Genomic DNA, 17,323 nt, shown 5'->3' with positions numbered 1-17,323 from the left:
ACAGAAGGAAAATCCAGTGGTATCAAATAGCATGGAATAATACCAACAGCTACATCAGGCCCCTCCATAAACTTTATACTAAAATATAATTTAGCTGCAGTTGCAGCTGACAGTCCAGCAGAGAGATACTTCTATATTAACTCAAAAGACACGTAGCACTTTTTTTTTTTTTTTTTTAAATATCAATTTATTTTACATCAACATTTTAACGAGAATTTAAAGCTTTCTCTTGAAGGCTTGGTGCTCCTTATCTCCTCAAACACAGGCCACTCTTTAGATCCTGCACACACTTACCAGGCACTCGAGCAGCCGAGCCGGCCGTGCAATGATAATCATCAGCTTCTTCACCAGCTGGGTGACGAAGGCGACCTCGGAGCTCTCGGATCGCTCGTGGGCCTGTGGAGAGCAGAACATCACATTATGGGCCCAGCACTGAACTCTTGGTTTCTGTGTGCCAGGTGATGAACACAGAGCAATCCCCAGCTCGGTGACCGTAATTCAGCAGCAAAAGCGTGACTTGAGTCAGGGCAGGCAATGAGCTGAGCTGAGCCAAGTCACACAGAGCTTTTCCATTACAACTGACTCCTATTACCATGCAAGAGATATTTCAAAGGCTCTATTTGCATTATATCATCTATCAATTATATTAGATACAATGTGGCTTTAGTTTATTTTTCAAAATTAGAAGGGGAATACTGATTTTTTTTCATTTTTACCTTCCAGGCAACACTGACATCTAGGTAATGACTAACAGCCACACATATTTCTAGGCTTTACTGTCAGCTAGAATTTTAACTACTTCTGTTCATCATCAAGAAAAACTTAACTTCAGTTTCTCGTTTTTTAATTTCATCAATCCTGTTGAACAAATGCAGCATGCTATGTAGGACCAAGCAAACAAGCAGAGTAAAGGGCATACAGAAACTTAATTCAGAGGATTTACTCCTGCCTGTTACTTTACCAGATTTCAGTAAAAATTCAAGGCTTAGTTTCAAGATATATGCATGTGTGTGTGTCTGTCTGAGACAGTGTCTTTTTATAACAGTAAACATATTAAAATAATTTAAACAAAAAAAACCACAACACAAAAAGTCCCCCAAGGATAAATTTGAACAAGCTCCCCAAATTACTCTTCTCTTGCTGAAGCACACAATGGTTACATTATGAGTTCTGGAGCAGAAATAAAATAGTGTTTCATTGCAGAGTGATAAAAAGGTGGTTTCAATGACATGCAAAAACTCTTAAAGTATAGTTATTTTTCTCCCAGGGTTCCCCAATTATGCTTTAACACAGTCACAAATATAGAATTCAGAACTTAACCAGTGAGGGTTTGCTGGCAATGAGCCCCTTGCTTATTGGAATGATAGTTTGTCAACAAGGATGCAAGCAGTAATAAATTAAAAGGTTCATTTAGCATTGTTCACTAGCACCACCTAAGAAAAAGAAGTCTGAGAGGTCAAATCACAAGTGGTGATCACCTAAAAGAACAATAAAAACACAGGAAGCCAAAAACACAGGGAAGTCTATAAATACACAGGCAGCATTTTAAACAATATATCTCTGATACCTTGCTACCAAAAAAAAAAAAATTAAAAGGTTCATTATTTCTCATTTTGACAGAGGTCAGAATAGAAATGTTGATTGTCTCCTTCTGCACTGATTAGCTGAGGCTAGAATTTTAACCTTGAAAAGAACAATGTATGTGCTAGTTCATTACCTAAAAACATCAGAGATCCTTCCTGGCTATAGAGTCTTAAAAAATGGATTATTTTGAAAGTATTGAAATAAGTTGTAGGGGTTTTTTTCCTAACTAAAAGGTATTTTCTAATTATAAAATAGAAAATAATCACAATGAAGATGATTAGTATTCACTTTGTGTCCTCTAATGCATTATGCAAACTTATAAGTTAAAATATGAATTCTAGAAAGAAATTAATGCTTTCATATTTGAAAATCCATTCCAGATCACCAGGGGTTAGCTGCATTGAAATTAATAAATAAAACATCAACAACTTTGTATTATTTGAAATATGAGCCATACGATTGGAAAGTCCTTTTCTTCCCCTCCACATAGGTTATATTATGCAAAAATATAATAGAACAGATATAATTCATCATTTTGCATCCATTTATATTGTTAAAGTGAACCTTAGTCTTTTAAATCAAGTCCTTTTGTTTTCTCCTTTTCTTATCTATGACAATTCAGGTAAAATAACTTAAAAATGTAACTAATTTAATCAGGTGTCTGTTTTGAAAATGAAAAGCCAGACCATGACTGCCAAATGATACAGAAAAGCACAAGAAGGAAAAAAAAATTACAAAAACCAAACACAACTTGTAACAGCCACTCAGCCATCATCTCTGCACAGCGCTGCTCTTCCAAGATCCTCAGTAAAACTGCCTCTTCTTCTTTGCTCCTCACACAGGACAGCCCAGACATCCCTACAGACGTCTTGTTTACAGCCTGTCCCAGGGACAGAGCCTGGGATCCGGAGGGTTACACAGCCAAGCACTGCCTGCCACCTCCACCTGCAGGTACCAGACGTGCCACCTCACCCACAGTTCCCCATGAGGACACGCTCACTCGCCTGAAGGATGCTGGTGGCATTTCAGGGTTTCTCCCCCCACACTCCGCCTCCCAAGGGGAGGAGGGAGAGGCTGATGGGGTTGTGGGGAGAGGTTGATGCCATTCCTGCACACATTGCCAGTGACACGTGTACGGGGAGGTAGCGACGCTAATTTACAAACCCATTGCCTTATCTGAAAGACCCATCCGTCACTAACTGTAGCTACTGGGGCATGAAATTAAAATCACTGTCCTCCCCTGGGGTTCAGCAGGACCAATAGCTGGGATATATGCAAGTCAGAACGCTGTAATTGAGCTAATATACTGATGGAAACCAAAACAATAGACCTGCAAAAGCCAAGAACCAATAAATTTACACTCAGGCTCCTATTAAGAAAGCAATCCCAATCAGAATATCCATTTGCCAACATGCAACATCAGTCACTGCAGTACAACACTTACACCCTCCCCTGTTTCTTTTGTTCCATGCACAGAAACACCTGTAATCCTTCACCTTCCTGACCAGCTGGCTACACCCACACAACTGTCATTAGATTTCTTTTTTTGACTCTAGCCAGTAAAACTCTGGCCAGTTTTACCTCATCAATTCAGCCAAGCAATAACAGACTATAATCTTTTGTTTCCCAGTAACCTGAGGTCCTGTCCCATCCTCTAACCCATGGCAACAGATAAAGAACTGAATATTGTATATTCTTTTTTATGTAAGTGCTTTATCTTATTTTTCAAAATCTTTATTTTGAATGTGAAGTGTAACATTCAAGCTCATATTTTCCAAAATAAAGGAAATCTCTTAAACTCATTTTTGCTTCATGATAATTTCAATGATGCAATAAGCAATAAGTTTTCTGGCTAAAAGACAATATTTCATGCTCCAAACAAGGGAAAAGATCTCATTTGCCGGAACTAAAGAGATTTGTTGGTATGTTATTACAAAAGCCAGGATCTAAAAATCTTCTAAAAGCTTTCTGGTTTGGTATATTTAAACAGCTCATTATTTATATACCAAATTACTCTGGTTAATAATTTTACAATATAAAGTAGACTCAAACTATTAAATCAAGTTTCCTCTCTGTGGTTTGGAATGCTGTGCAGGTTTAGTTTGTGACGAGGTGTTGGAATCGACACCTTAAAAAAGAACTTCAGGAAAATCCATTCTTTCGCAGTAAAACTGTATGAAAATCTGTGGGTATTCCTGCCACTTGCTGACCTCATTCCTCACCAATAAAGCATCTTCCCAATCTTTAAATATGTTATAAAAATATACCATAAAACTACATATCCTGCTGCACAGACCATACAACTGCCTAAGCCAAAGAGCTTTTTGGATGACCTTGCAATTGGTATTATTTATGTAGGGAGTAACTGTGTGATACCTCACAAGCTAAGCAAAGGTTAAGACCCTGCCACCACATTTGGAATAATCAAACCTTCTTGCAATTTCAGATGAGTCATCCAAAAGAAATATTATCACCAATTTCTATATATTTCAACTGAAAGGTCCCAATTATTTCCTTGTAGAGTGCAGTTTGAAGGGCAAAGAAAGAGTAGGAAGTAGAAGAAACAAGTAGCTTTTAAATATTAAAATAAAAAAGATAAGCCAAGGAACTATGATAAGACAGAAAAAGAATAAATTAGAAAGATGTGGAATGAAACCTTTGGCATTCCTCCGCTATCTTTAATGTCTTTGTTCTCTTCCTTCCTGGCCTGCTCTGCCTCCCTTGTCTCTCTAAACTTTCCTTTTAATCACTTCTAGCCCACCTTACTTCCTACAGTAAATCAATTAAACTTAAGAGCTGACCCTTCTTTCACCTTCTCTGCAGAAGATGTTCAGGAGGAAGGGGTCAACCTCAATTCCTGAACAAGCTCAGAGATGACCATTGTATCTTCTCTAATAACAGTAAAATGTCACCTTTCCCTGTGCTTCAGAGCAGCAGTATAATGCCCACAGGATCAAGGGGAAAAGGACATTTAAGAAGTGTGTTTTGAGGATTTGTTCTGAGGGAGAGGGGAGAAAAGGAAAAAGCTGATTTATCTGACCCACACCTCCGTTGGGTCCCTGATTAACCTCTTCAGGCCAGAAGACAGGACTGAAAATGCAGACTGGAAGTGGCCAGCCCCAGTTTATGGCTCTTAATTCCTTACAGTATGAGAAATCACTGTCCATGCACAGAGGAGGAAAGTCCAGGAGAGGGAGAATTTCAGGCCCCAAGGATGTGTTACCAGAAACAGTAAAACACACTGTAGTCCCCCTGCATCCCTAAAATGTAAGTGATTTCACCAAGTGTATACACCTACTTTTAATGAAACCTTTCCAGCTTCAAAACCATCACCCAAAGAGGTCTCACCCCTTATTTCACAGCTGACATGTGCAAATACTCTGCTTCCAGACTCCAGAGATTCCAGGGGGACCCACGTGCATCCACAAGTGGTTACTGATAGCCCACAGGCAGACAACCACATAGGCCCTCAAAAGATATTCCCTACCTCTCTTGATCTGTTAAAATTATATTCCCCATCCAAGCAGAACACCACAAATCCAAACATGAGGCATTTTTTTCACACGCATAATAAATACCAGGAAAATTACAGTCATACTCATATAAGTGGGGTAGCCAAAAGTTTTAGTTGATACAAGGGAAGATTCTGCAGCTTTCACAAAGCTTTGTAATTCAACAACTGCACATTAATATAGTATTTTTATTCATTTGCCATTTTCTAATGAAACAGTGGCAAAGAGGCACAAGCTACTGCAACTCATGCCAGTGGGTTGACAAACAGATCAATGACTATAAAAATCATCACGGAAAACAAATGATTTCAGGTGTTCTGTTTCTAGGTGTCTCTGTGATGTTTGTTATCTGAGACTGTAATCTTTATAAATCCTGTCTTTTCAGCTTGCTATCTCACTAAATCAAAGCAGAAGATTAGGAAGAAATTTCCAAACAGAGGTCTGGACCCAGCAACTGGTAATAGCACTGACTCTTCAAAACAGTTATAGCATAAATTCTAAGAGATTTTTAAATTTAATGTTATTGTCATTTTACAGGATAAGAGCAATTTTTAACGAGTAGCTGAAGCACACTGAGCATGCATTAAAATTGTGCCCCCTTGTGTATTTTCATATGCTTTGATCACCACAAAACACACACAGACATACTGAAAGCCCACAACTGGATTAAGTTCAGCTCAAGAAAATCTTTTATGAAAAATGTATAGCAACACCAAAAACTATGGCCTTTTCACTCCTTGAAGGCACTATTTTAATTAACAAGTCATTCAGAGTCTTGAAGCTCGTGAAAGAAAAGTTCAGTAATATCCTTCAACTGAATAAACTCGATTTTCTTAAATGGCAAAGACTGCCTTTGATTTGCTCATATGCATATTTAATTTTTGTACAAATGAAGTTTGCAGGTGAAATGATTTACTCAAATTCACCCACAGCAGAACAACAGCAAACCGGTACAACTCAGATCTCCTGACACCCCCACCTGTCTTCCCTCCCCTGGAATCAGCATTTTCTCTCCTAAAAATCAAAGCTCTGGCTTATTGGTTAAAGTTTTAACCAAAATAATACACTCTACTTTTCAGAGAGCACTTACATCCTGGAGAAGTTTCTCCAAGTTTTCCTGCAGCTCATAAAAGTACCGAGAAGTAATGAGACCTTCACGTGACTTATCCAGGCAATCTCTGGCCAGTTCAATAACTTGATGATGAATGAAACTTAGGACCCCATCCGCTAATTGCAGCACGTTCTCCGGAGCATTCGAGGCAATAAACTCGGCCAGCCGTTCTTCCATCTGTGCCGTGGCCTAAGAGTACAGAAAAAAGAGACATTACCCCTGAATTTTACTAACACAGATCTTAAAACATAAACGAGCAGGGTGCTAAAAGTAACACTCTCAAGTCTGAATTGCACGAGGCTTAAAAAAAAAAATAAAATTCCAAAACACAATAGCATCTTGTTGAGAGTAAAAAAAAAAACAGCGTATCATAGGCAAAAGTTATGAGTGAACAACAAAAATTAATCAAAACACACTTTCTGAAAATGCAAATGACCGTAGAAATATCTCGGTCCTGAGGCTGTATTCCCCCCTGGGTCTCCAGGATAAGGATGTAAGGTACGAGGCAGTTTTCAGAACTTTTAGACAGGACTGTGGAAGCTGAAAATCATTGCCCCAAGCAGCAGACACACAGCATTTCTATCACTCTAAGCCCTGATATCCTGTCTCCAGAGAAACATCTATTTTTGCTGGTGGTGGAACAGGAAGGAATGGCCATATCGACAGCTGTGGGATACACAGTCCTCTATACTCATTTCAATGAGATGTTAACTTTCAAAGTTTGCTTCCACAGATTTCAATATTCAGCTTTTTAAAGAGCAAACACACTTATTTTCACTGCAGATCACTTCAGCACATTTCAGAGTAACTGAAGCGTTCAGCTTGATTTTTCTAAAAACACAAATCTAATCTATCCCTATTACTTCTTGAGTACCAAAAGCCCCAGTGGCAAACTTGGGTTTTGTCAAAACCTCCAGTATAATTAGGACTGACTTTCAAACAAAACTTTGCATTTCCAACATGTAAATGGTAAGCCTACCAAACCCAAAGAAGTCTGGATCAGTATAACGTAAATTTAATGCAGTTATACAAGGAATACCAAGACAATGTTATTCAGCTTGTTTTGAAATTACTCTTTAAAATAGCTGTTTAAAGTATATGTGAAAATAAACAAAATATCCCTCTTCCAGCCTTGATCTGATTTGGCATTTTAAGAAAAATACAAGTATTAGTTAAAAACATACAGAGAGCCAAAGCACGGCCTTCTTCCCACTCTTGTGAGCATTTGTCATGCCAACAGAAGACATCAGAAATTTAGTAAATATGAAATACATACAAAAAAAGCTTTTCAGTCTTTTCCATCTGAATCTCTATGTATATTAAATCCATTGCTTCCACTGCAGAATTAATATATGAAGCTGAGAAAGCAGCTTCAAACTCTCAGCAAACTGCATTGCTTGGAACTGAGACGTAGGAGCAGGGCTCCTCCAACGAGCACTACAAATTAATCCTGAGCTTGGACACAAGTTCATCGAATGCAAAAAGTGATTCTTTACCTTTGGAAACCTTTCTTTGTACACATGGTTCATCATTATTATTTCACTGTCAAAGGAAACCGGAGACCGACCAGGGCTAGAGGAGAAAAGAAATTATGTTACCATTTACAGATATCACACCAAAACCTTTCAGAATCCAGTGCTGGTCATGACACTGCCACACGGACTGTAGCCCTTCCAAACCTTTGAGTTCGCTTCAGTAATGGGCAGATGCTTAACTTGAGAGAAAATTCTAGCAAGCAATGGCAGTCTGCAGTGATCTGGAAACTGCCAACATCTCTGTCTCCCCATGGACTCAGGCAGAAAACCACCTTTTTTTGGTGAATGTAAGCCCTAACACAGAAGCATGTAAAACCCCAGTGCACTTGCTGCAGATACATTTGTTATCTCCCTTGTTGTGTTACTGCCCTCCATGGCAGCATGAGCAGCTCTGCTCCAAAAGAAATCACCATGATCTCTGGAGCCTCCAGTGCCAGAAGGGAGCAGAGCAATAGGAAGCAAGGAAGTTGAGACGACTTGCTTTCCTTTGTTTGAAGGATACCACAATACAGGAGGGATGCACAAGCAGCGTTATTCAACTAAATCTTATATATAAATACCAAAAGTAACAGGAACAGAATAGTTTTATGAAAACTGCACTCCCTTGAGGCACGTTACACCACGGATGCATATGCATCTATGCATAGGTTAGCAAGGAACCTCAAGCACACCAAAAAACCAGGACACTAAGTCTTGACAAGCTGCATTTATATTAGTGTTTGGGTGGGTTTTTTTTAAAGAAGAGTTGCATCTTGTTTCATCACATCTGATGGTATGCAGTGCTCTGACTCATCCTGCCACTGAGGAGAGCAGATGAGGTAATGCAGATAATCCCCAGCTACAGGATCGCCTGCAGCATCTCATTTCTCCAGTTACCTTGTTTTAATGTCCAAGGCAAGCAAGGGCTTCAGTTATTTGGCATCTTACATGATCATTGTCTTTGTGATTTTAAGAGTAATAAATACTGCTAAAAATAATCTATGTCAAAAAATACAATTTTATCTTGAATGAGTTCAAACATTTTGAACTTTCTAGTGAAGGACGAAATGAATCTTTCTAAATGGAATAAATGCATTTCAAGCTTGGAATGCATTACAGTTACTACCTTGTTGCTAACCTATTTCTAGGAAAAATATTCTTTTGGCAACATATATTAACAATCCAAAGAAAATTTAACTCACTGTTGCACAGACTACAGCAATACCAATCTCTTTTTACGCCTTGTGCTGAAATTCCATGAATTACATCGTATCTTGTTTTTATTACTGTTTATCCCTTAGCTTGGGAAAAGCAGTCCAAATTAAATCTCTCACTGAATCCTTACGTTGAAGGAGAAAAAAATTATTTGAATGTTTTGAATATGAAGTAAAAACGCATTTTCATCAACTTCCCTTAGCTTGGTAGATAGCTATTTTTAATCAAGGAAAATTTTCTTTAAGAAGAAACTTACATTTATAGTCATATGTAACGTATGACATGATTAAACAGAAGGGTAAGAACATTTAAATTCCAGGCCTATAAGTAAATTCCCCCATGCATCTCGCCTGTTATCCTTATCCTTTTTTCTCTAAGACCAAACAAGCTGACACAAACACGACACTTGTTTACTTGTGTACTTGTGGTACTTCACATGGAGCTGAAGGACTTGGTGAACACAGTTACTGAAGAATTTATTTTTCTCTCATGTAATTTTTCACTGTGTGATTTAAATGAAGTATAAATTACAAGGATATATAAGCTCTTTGATACTACCTTCAGAAATATGGAGGCACATACATACTTCATTTTAGCACTAACATTTGCACATGCTTAAGTATTTGCTATCTTAGGGCTACAATAAAACATGAGGGACTTTGCCTTTTGCTTTCAAGGCACTTTATTCATATGGATGCAGGAAATTAAGAGCTATGCAGAAATCAAGCTACTTGAGCTGTCCTGCCAGCAGATGCAGCGTTTCCTTAGGGAGAACCACGATGACAGGAAAATTTATTGGGTTTGCTTTCGTTTTTTACAATTCTGAAACAATTTCTGTGCACACCAACTGGTAAGAAAATAAACACTTAAAATCCCTCCGCTTCCTTGGGCACTGGCAATTTTGTCTCTCACCTTTGGGAGCTCATCACTGCCACTTTTTACCATCTAAAACAACAGAGCACCATCTACAAAACTCTGGACAAAACCTCAGATCAAGGTTCACATTGTCATTCAAAACAAAATCTGCTCAATATACCAGGCCAACTTAAATGTCTAGCTGGCTATAGCAAGACTTCAACATAATACACTGCATCATAATTTTTAATGCTGATCCTTAGCTTGGGAAACTAAGGAAATAATTAGCTGGATAACTGACTAACTAACCAAAGGCTGTCTGCCTGGCACTGCTGGGTACTTTACAGCACCTCTGAGACACAGCAAAGTGAAAAAGAAACAAGGACTGGGTGGATAACTTAGGGCCACCAAGGGAGAACATAAGGAAATTTAGAAAAAAAAAAGATAAAAGAAGTTTAATATATTTTACTGGCATGACAGCTTTTCAAATGCAAAAGCTTCACACATCTATCTAGCACCAAAAATTTCACGTATAGAACTAAACCAGTCTAACATTTCAAGCCTCACAAAGGAACAGATTATTTTCTGCAAAACAGAGGACACATGCTGTGCACGTGCATAACATTTTAAGACAAAAAGCAGGTTGCTTCTCTTTTCTTGGTGCAGACAGGTAGGTCAAAGAAATGATTATTGTCAGTGAGTTTTTCATTTCAGCACAGCAGACATTAGAAGAACAATATCTGTCCCCTTAAACTTAGCAGCAGAATGAAAAACTACTCTCTCTTTTCCCCTTCTTCACCTTCCCTCCACTTTATGAAAGATGTGGTGGTAGACTTCCAGTGATATCTATCTCCCACAAAGATTTCTATAGCCTTCAACTTGTCAAAACTCATGTGTCCTTATCTGATGCTAGAAAGTGAAAATAGCTTATAGACAGCTATTTCAAGGAGTAGCATTTATAGTAAAAACTGAAATCTTACAAAATCTAGTTTAAGTATGACTAAATAAAACTGAGATGTTTATGAATACCTCATTTTTCCTTCACTGTGACAGCTGTATTTATTAGGAAAAAGCAAAGCACTGTGCTTCCCTCTGATTTCATCCTGTACATAAAGGTTTAATTAGGCTGTATTTACAGTACATTACAAAAGTCAGCAGCCATAGAAAACTTAAAACCATAAGCCTTAATTTTCTGTCCTTTCCAGACACAGAAAATACGGAATTTTAAAACTAGAGACCTAAAAGTTGAATAAAGTAGAGACTAAGGTAAACCTAATGCTGAAGGTAAGCCTTCCTCTTCTCTCAAGAAATAATTACTTAAATCTTTGACCTAATGAAAATTACATTAATACTAGGAGTCAGAAAACTCCGCTGCAACTAGCTCTTTCCAATACTTCAGGTTTTTTATGCACACCAACAAAGACTGAGACTGCTTCAGAATGAAAGTAGAAAGTTAGAATAATGAGCAGTACAAAGGGCAAATAAGAGTACCCGGTTTTCCTCATAAAAGAAAACCATGAAAATGGTGAGTGAACTAAAAAATTAATACATTTAAAAACAATCACTCTGAAGAACCTTTTCAAATCAGGTTCACAGAACCCACTGTCTTCAGAGAGAAAACAAAGATAGCAATGTCATCTGTAATGCCGTTAGAATGTATTTCTATAAGGAACAGGTGCTTTATGCTTCAGAATATAAAACCATTATCCTTCTCCAGGAAATCCATGGCTCTGTGAATCCCCATTCTGTGGCTCATGGGGGGTGGCACTTCCTGAGTGCAGCAGCATGAAGGGATGAAGCCACCAAGATTACTCAAGTGGTTAAAGCTGCCCCTTCAGCGCAGTGAGATGAGAGAGCCCCATGACCTGCAGGATCAATTCCAAAGATAAAAATGGTCTATGCAGGCCCACTGGTGTGGTTTCACAACACCTATTCCTGCTTCCCATCTTGGGTATTTTATTCTCAAAAGTGGCAACTGGCATTTTCTAGGAGTTTTCTCTGTATATTGCTGATGGCAGGATCCAGCATGTCGAAAGTCAGGTTGGAGGATTGTATTTAAAAAGCACTACCCAGCAAAGAGATGAAGGAGCATATCTGATTAAGGATGATCTCATCTACTTCAACTACATAAAAATTCATTGCAACAATCTTCAGCCCTTTTTCCCTAGACAACATTATCGTGAAACACAAAAAGAGATCAAGAAAAATGGGCAGATTGGTGGGCTGAGTGACTGCACAAAGGCAGCTCCTGAAGAAGTCGTTATTAGTTAACTCTACTTTTATCTCTGACATTCTCCACACATTCCCACATGTTAGCAACTGCTAAAGATGACAAGTAAAGAGAACTGGGAAAAGATGGAGGGCAGCATCTCTCTAACTTAAAAAGAGTAATGACGCCAAGTTCAGTGCAAGAATTCACAACTCTTCGTGCATTTTACTCCAGGGAGAAAAGATCTTCAGGTAAAGCCCAGGATTGTTCAAAACAAGTGAATGTAGCCTGGGGATCTCTCTGTTGGTCAATAACCTGAAGGATTTGAAGGTTGCCTCACAAGAAAAAGAGAACAGTTGAGAGATATTTAGGAATTACTTCTGCAGGTAATAAAGAAATATTCTCTTCCACTGAAGACACACAGTAAGCACCAAAACAGGTGGGTCACATGGAAATATGTTCTTTCACTTAGCATGTGAGTGCTGGATCTTTCTGAGACAGATGAGAGAACAGACTCCTGGACTTTGCAAGCAACTCTATAAGCACATCACACTTTTGCATCCCAGCGTTGATCTCAGGATCCCTCCTTCCCCCGGCATGGGAAAGCAGATGGGAAAGAATCGATGCCATTTCTTCAGTGCTGAAATTCAGAGCATTTCAAATAAGGTGTGATTAGTTAAAAGGCGAGTATCCTCAAGCCACACTGGCAGAACACCTCAAACAAACTGCTACCAACCTGTCAGTGCAGTGTAGCCAACACTACTCTCCACGACTGTGTGTGCTATTATTTTTTTCATCCGATTTGATCATTAGAAGTGTTCTGTACAAACAGAACATTTGCAGCTAGGTACAAGAAAAAGGTAAATTTCTAGCTGAAAAAGGGTATTTTTCCAAAAGTTACATCTAGGCAGCACTCTATAGCTAGGAGCATAAAAGGATCATCTGACACTTCTAAAAATTCTTGGGTTACAGAGACAAAAAAGTCCCAGCACTTGACAGTGACATCTCAAAATGCCAGTTCCTCTCACACAAAAAGAGATGTAAGGTTGCAGTCACATAGGATGAAAAATGAAAACCTGTTAACAATCAGAACATCTTCTAAATTAGAAAGCCATGTCCATCAATTAAGGAAAACATCTGATATATTTTGTTCAATTGCTTTTCATTAAAGCTGATCAAACAAGACTAATGAATGCTTATAAAAATACACATTTTTAGGAAATTCCTGCTAAATTTTTCAACACATTAACTGCTCAGTTTTTATTTTTTAAGTAAGTGAAAATAGCCTCTCACCAAGTGAGCTAATTCTAAGGTGTGGGCAGCATGTATTTCAGTACATGTTTGTTTACAAGGACAGACTACCCTCTGGCAAAGAGGGTATTTGCTCCTGTAAACGTTGTTCCAAATGTTTGGACTGACATATCAATTTCCCTTGGAGGTGCAAGGGGTCAGCATAAATGCTTGGTAGTGGCAAGGGTGCTTTAGAGTCCCTTGGCATCACAGTACTAGCAATAAGCAAAATGAAAAACAAATGAAGCACAGAAAGTTGAAAAAATTAAATTACTTCATTCAAAGCTTTGGAATACCAATAGCACTGGCCATTACCACACTAAAAACCAGAGAGAGCTAGAGAAAGTATTCAAGAGAGGAAGAAGATTAATCAGTTGTATGACACACTGAATTAATCTCATCACAAATTCTAAACCTATTACACTGCTTTAAATTGGCTTTAAAATTCTAAGCAAGTTGATAACCCATATTAGCAAGGAAGAGAGTAAAACTGGGCTTTTCACACTGTTGTGCATATCATTCTGACATTAGCAAAAGTGTCTTCTGCAACAGAAATACACCTGAGTTAGAAAGGGTAACAATTGCTTTAGCCATCTGTTGTCTACCTACAGTACCTGTCTTATCTATAAGAGAATTAGTACCACTACAGCTACACTACTCAGCTGTAGTCAGTGTTAAGAGTGACAGCAAGAGGACTGAAGTAGGACTATTGTTCAAAGAGACTTAGTACAAATCATACAGCTAGTCTTTTACTACATAGTAATTTGCAGAGGTCACAGGCTAAGTGTGCTACTACCCACAGTACTTACCTGCTCCTGTAGATTACTGTGTAACTACACTTAGTAGATCCATATGCAATTACCATGCAGCCTGCACTGAAGTTTAGAACATACAAATAATTACAAATAATCAAAGGTCAGCTCTGCCATGACACAATACTCACCATGGATTCTTTTATTATTCTGGCCTGTTTCACTTCCTTCTTTTACAAACCCCCAACTAGGTCCTGAGCTGGGCACACTGATTCAGCATTTCCAGCTGGCAGAGTTTTTGAATATTGTCCATGAATTTAAGGGTGATATCCACCTCTGACACACTCAGAAGAGAAGCAAAACGGAGACTTCACCTCCCTGAACCCTGCTTGTATAAACTCTTCTTCTTTCACAAGAAGCTGTGCCTAGAGTACACATCCCTAGACTTTCATTCACTTGGTCCATCACTAAAGGCATAGCAAAACTTGAAGTTTTTGCCACGATACAAAATGTTTGTGGATTTATTCCACGTAATTGTTAGAGACCTGCAAGAAAGACTGCTCACAGACTTTGTGGAATTGCTGCCCTTGGAGATATTCAAGAGCCATATAGACATGGTCCTGGGCAGTCTGCTTGAGAAAGGGTTTGGACAGGATGACCACCAGAGGTCCTTTCCAACCTCATCCATTCTGTAATTCCATGAAAGATGAAATTCTAGTTGCTTCTGGTTTTATGTATGGCAAAATCAATCGCACAAGGAAATAACCCCTGGACAGCTATCTTTGAATAACCAGCTCTCTGAAGCAACAGTAAAAATTATTCAACTACTAATGCAGGAGAAATGTTTTCAGTGCTATGACAAAATAGCTCTGGGGTGCAATTCCATTTAAGTTTTTTACTTTATCTACTCTAGTTTTCATACTCCTTCAGAAACACTGCCAGAAAAGTTATTAACAGTGGCTGTAACCACATCCTTATGTCACAGTAGCAAAATTCTGAGAAGAAACTTCACTACAGGAAATCTACATTCTATAGATTTAGTCTGACACTAGAGCAGACTATACCAACCATTTTGCAATCAAAACCTCAGTATCAAATGTTAAAAAAAAATAAAAAAATTTCTGATTGGGTGAGGTGAGCTAAATATTGATCAAAATAGTTTCAAAGACATGTAACAAATCAACTACAAACGACCGTTCTCAGGTTAGAAAGCACATACAGGAATGCAGTAGATTTGAAGGCAGATATAGAAATGCAGTACATGTGTTCAACATCTTAAAAATTCGAGAAACGACCCAAAGCTCACCTGAGACTGCGAGATCGAGGCCTCAGGGCTGGAGAATGGCGCCCTTCCTCATCAGTGATGCTCTCAGTACTGAAATGCTTTGTCAGGAAATGAAGTTCATCTGCCGTGGGTTGAAAGGGCAGCTGGTGCAGCTTCTCCTGAGATGAGCATGATGACTGAGTACAGAAAAAAATACAGAAAAGAAATGCACTAAACGCATGCATAGGGGTCAGCTAATGAATGGAAGAGGAACGGGCTCTGCCAGACACTGCACACTCCAGCAGAAAAGAAAGCTATTGATCAGACCAGGTGCCTCTTTTTATTGTTCTCTTTAGGCTAAGCCAACCCTTACATACTATGACAGAGCTGGTGAGATCAGGAAAACTTTGCGAGAGGACTTGGGAAACCACTGCATCCAATTCTGGAAGGATTCCATCTGATCACGCAGATAATTTATTATCAGGAGACGGACAGGGAGGTACGTGAGTACCAGCACTACTGTGGAGAGGACAAGGAGGTTCCTGGAGTGGTGAGCAACTTTCTTTCCTTTTCCCTCATGCTCTCTTAGCTCAGGAGTTTCCACTGGCATGCAGAATGCTATGGAGCTGTGTAGACTTTTTTGCTGACTGTTGGCTCTCATTGGAAATTGCTACTGCAAATTGTCAGGATTTTATTTCTCCTTTCCTTTACCCATCAGGCTTCTTCTCTAACCAAGGAGACAATAATAAAATGAAAGTCACCAACTTTGTTTTAAGATAACAGAGTTTCTTGTTACACAGTTAAACAGCTTATTCATTTGTAAATAAGTTGATGCATTTATATGACACATGTCCTGTGATAATGATAGACATGAAACTGTTTTAATCCTTGAACCTCATAAAACTTGAGATTAAAACAAATATTTGTGGGAAATGCTAATAACATCAATTGTTGGACATTCCAGGGGAAGAAGCTGTAAATCAACTAAGAAATGTGGGGGTTTGTGTGGGATTTTTCAATGCCCCTCTCCATTTTACAGAAGTAAGAAAATATATTATGTAAGGACAAATTAAAAATTCTCTTTAAAAACAAAGGGAAAAAGAAAAAAAAGAAAAAAAGAGCTGAATAACCAGAGTAGCACTGAGTAACACCAGAGGGCCTTATTAAAAATATCACCCTAACCTAAGTTCCAAGGCTCATTATTATCTGATGAAAGTCATTATATACACTGTTCCAGTAGAAAAACTTGTACTTTTGTTAAAATGACCCTCACTCAAACTGGAAGCACTGCATTCTAGTACCAGAAGTATTGTTAGGAGAGAATTATATATGATGCAACATGTATGACTGAAGCTTTAGCTCACTAACATGGGAAAAAAAGCCTATATATCTCTTGTCATATAGCTAGATCCTTTTGATTGACATTTTCTGAGGAAAAACATCCAGTCAACCAAAAAATCTGAGATAAATAAGTCACATAGAAAGTATCAGTTCAAATGGTGCAGTTTGTAAGCAACAGAAAAATGGGGTGATATGAGAACTTACAAACATAAAGGTCCTGTTCTTTAATAAAAATATAATTGGCTCAAGACCCCAGATCCACCCTCTCTACACTGCACAGAGGTATTTACAGAAAAGAACTCCCTTGAAAGCCTTGGGATGTGCATGAACTCCCCAAGTGTGCCTGGAACTGGAAACCACCACTTCCAATGTTGTGCAGGGATCATGTTGAGAAGTCACCTCCAGCTCAGTGTCCACACAGTGATGATTCCCCAGATGGCGTATCAGTTTACACTCATAATCCACACTGAAGCCAAGATGGAGAGTTTGGGTATTTGCCCCCTTGTCCAGTTATTCTGCTGCTCACACTGCTTATGCCAATTATAAAGAATATTCTCTATGATACAGAATTACTCAAGCTCTCTTTTGATTTTCAGAGATTTCTTTGATGCCTTTCTGTGTGTCTCACACCATACAAGGAGCAGGAGGATGTACCTGCCTATGAAAAAGCCTCACA

General features: G+C 38.6%; 1 protein-coding gene across 10 annotated transcripts in view; it reads right to left on the bottom strand.

The window, feature by feature from the left end:
- The window catches only part of MAST2 (microtubule associated serine/threonine kinase 2), a 192,168-nt gene that overhangs the window by 35,614 nt on the left and 139,231 nt on the right, over positions 1-17,323 (bottom strand). For 9 of the 10 annotated variants that reach the window (XM_027648987.1, XM_027648977.1, XM_027648979.1 and 6 more), the window contains 4 exons: positions 15,349-15,503; positions 7,704-7,779; positions 6,187-6,396; positions 295-396 (listed from right to left, as the gene is read on the bottom strand). In XM_027648987.1, the coding sequence (XP_027504788.1) occupies positions 295-396; positions 6,187-6,396; positions 7,704-7,779; positions 15,349-15,503 (543 nt within the window). The remainder of the gene's footprint in view (positions 1-294; positions 397-6,186; positions 6,397-7,703; positions 7,780-15,348; positions 15,504-17,323) is intronic. The other variant, XM_027648978.1, reaches the window with a different exon arrangement.

This window comes from Corapipo altera, unplaced genomic scaffold (genome assembly GCF_003945725.1).
Source record: "Corapipo altera isolate COAL_440 unplaced genomic scaffold, ASM394572v1 112, whole genome shotgun sequence".
NCBI lineage: Eukaryota > Metazoa > Chordata > Aves > Passeriformes > Pipridae > Corapipo > Corapipo altera.
Note: the sequence above shows the minus strand (reverse complement) of the source record. Positions and strands in the feature narration are given on the sequence as shown.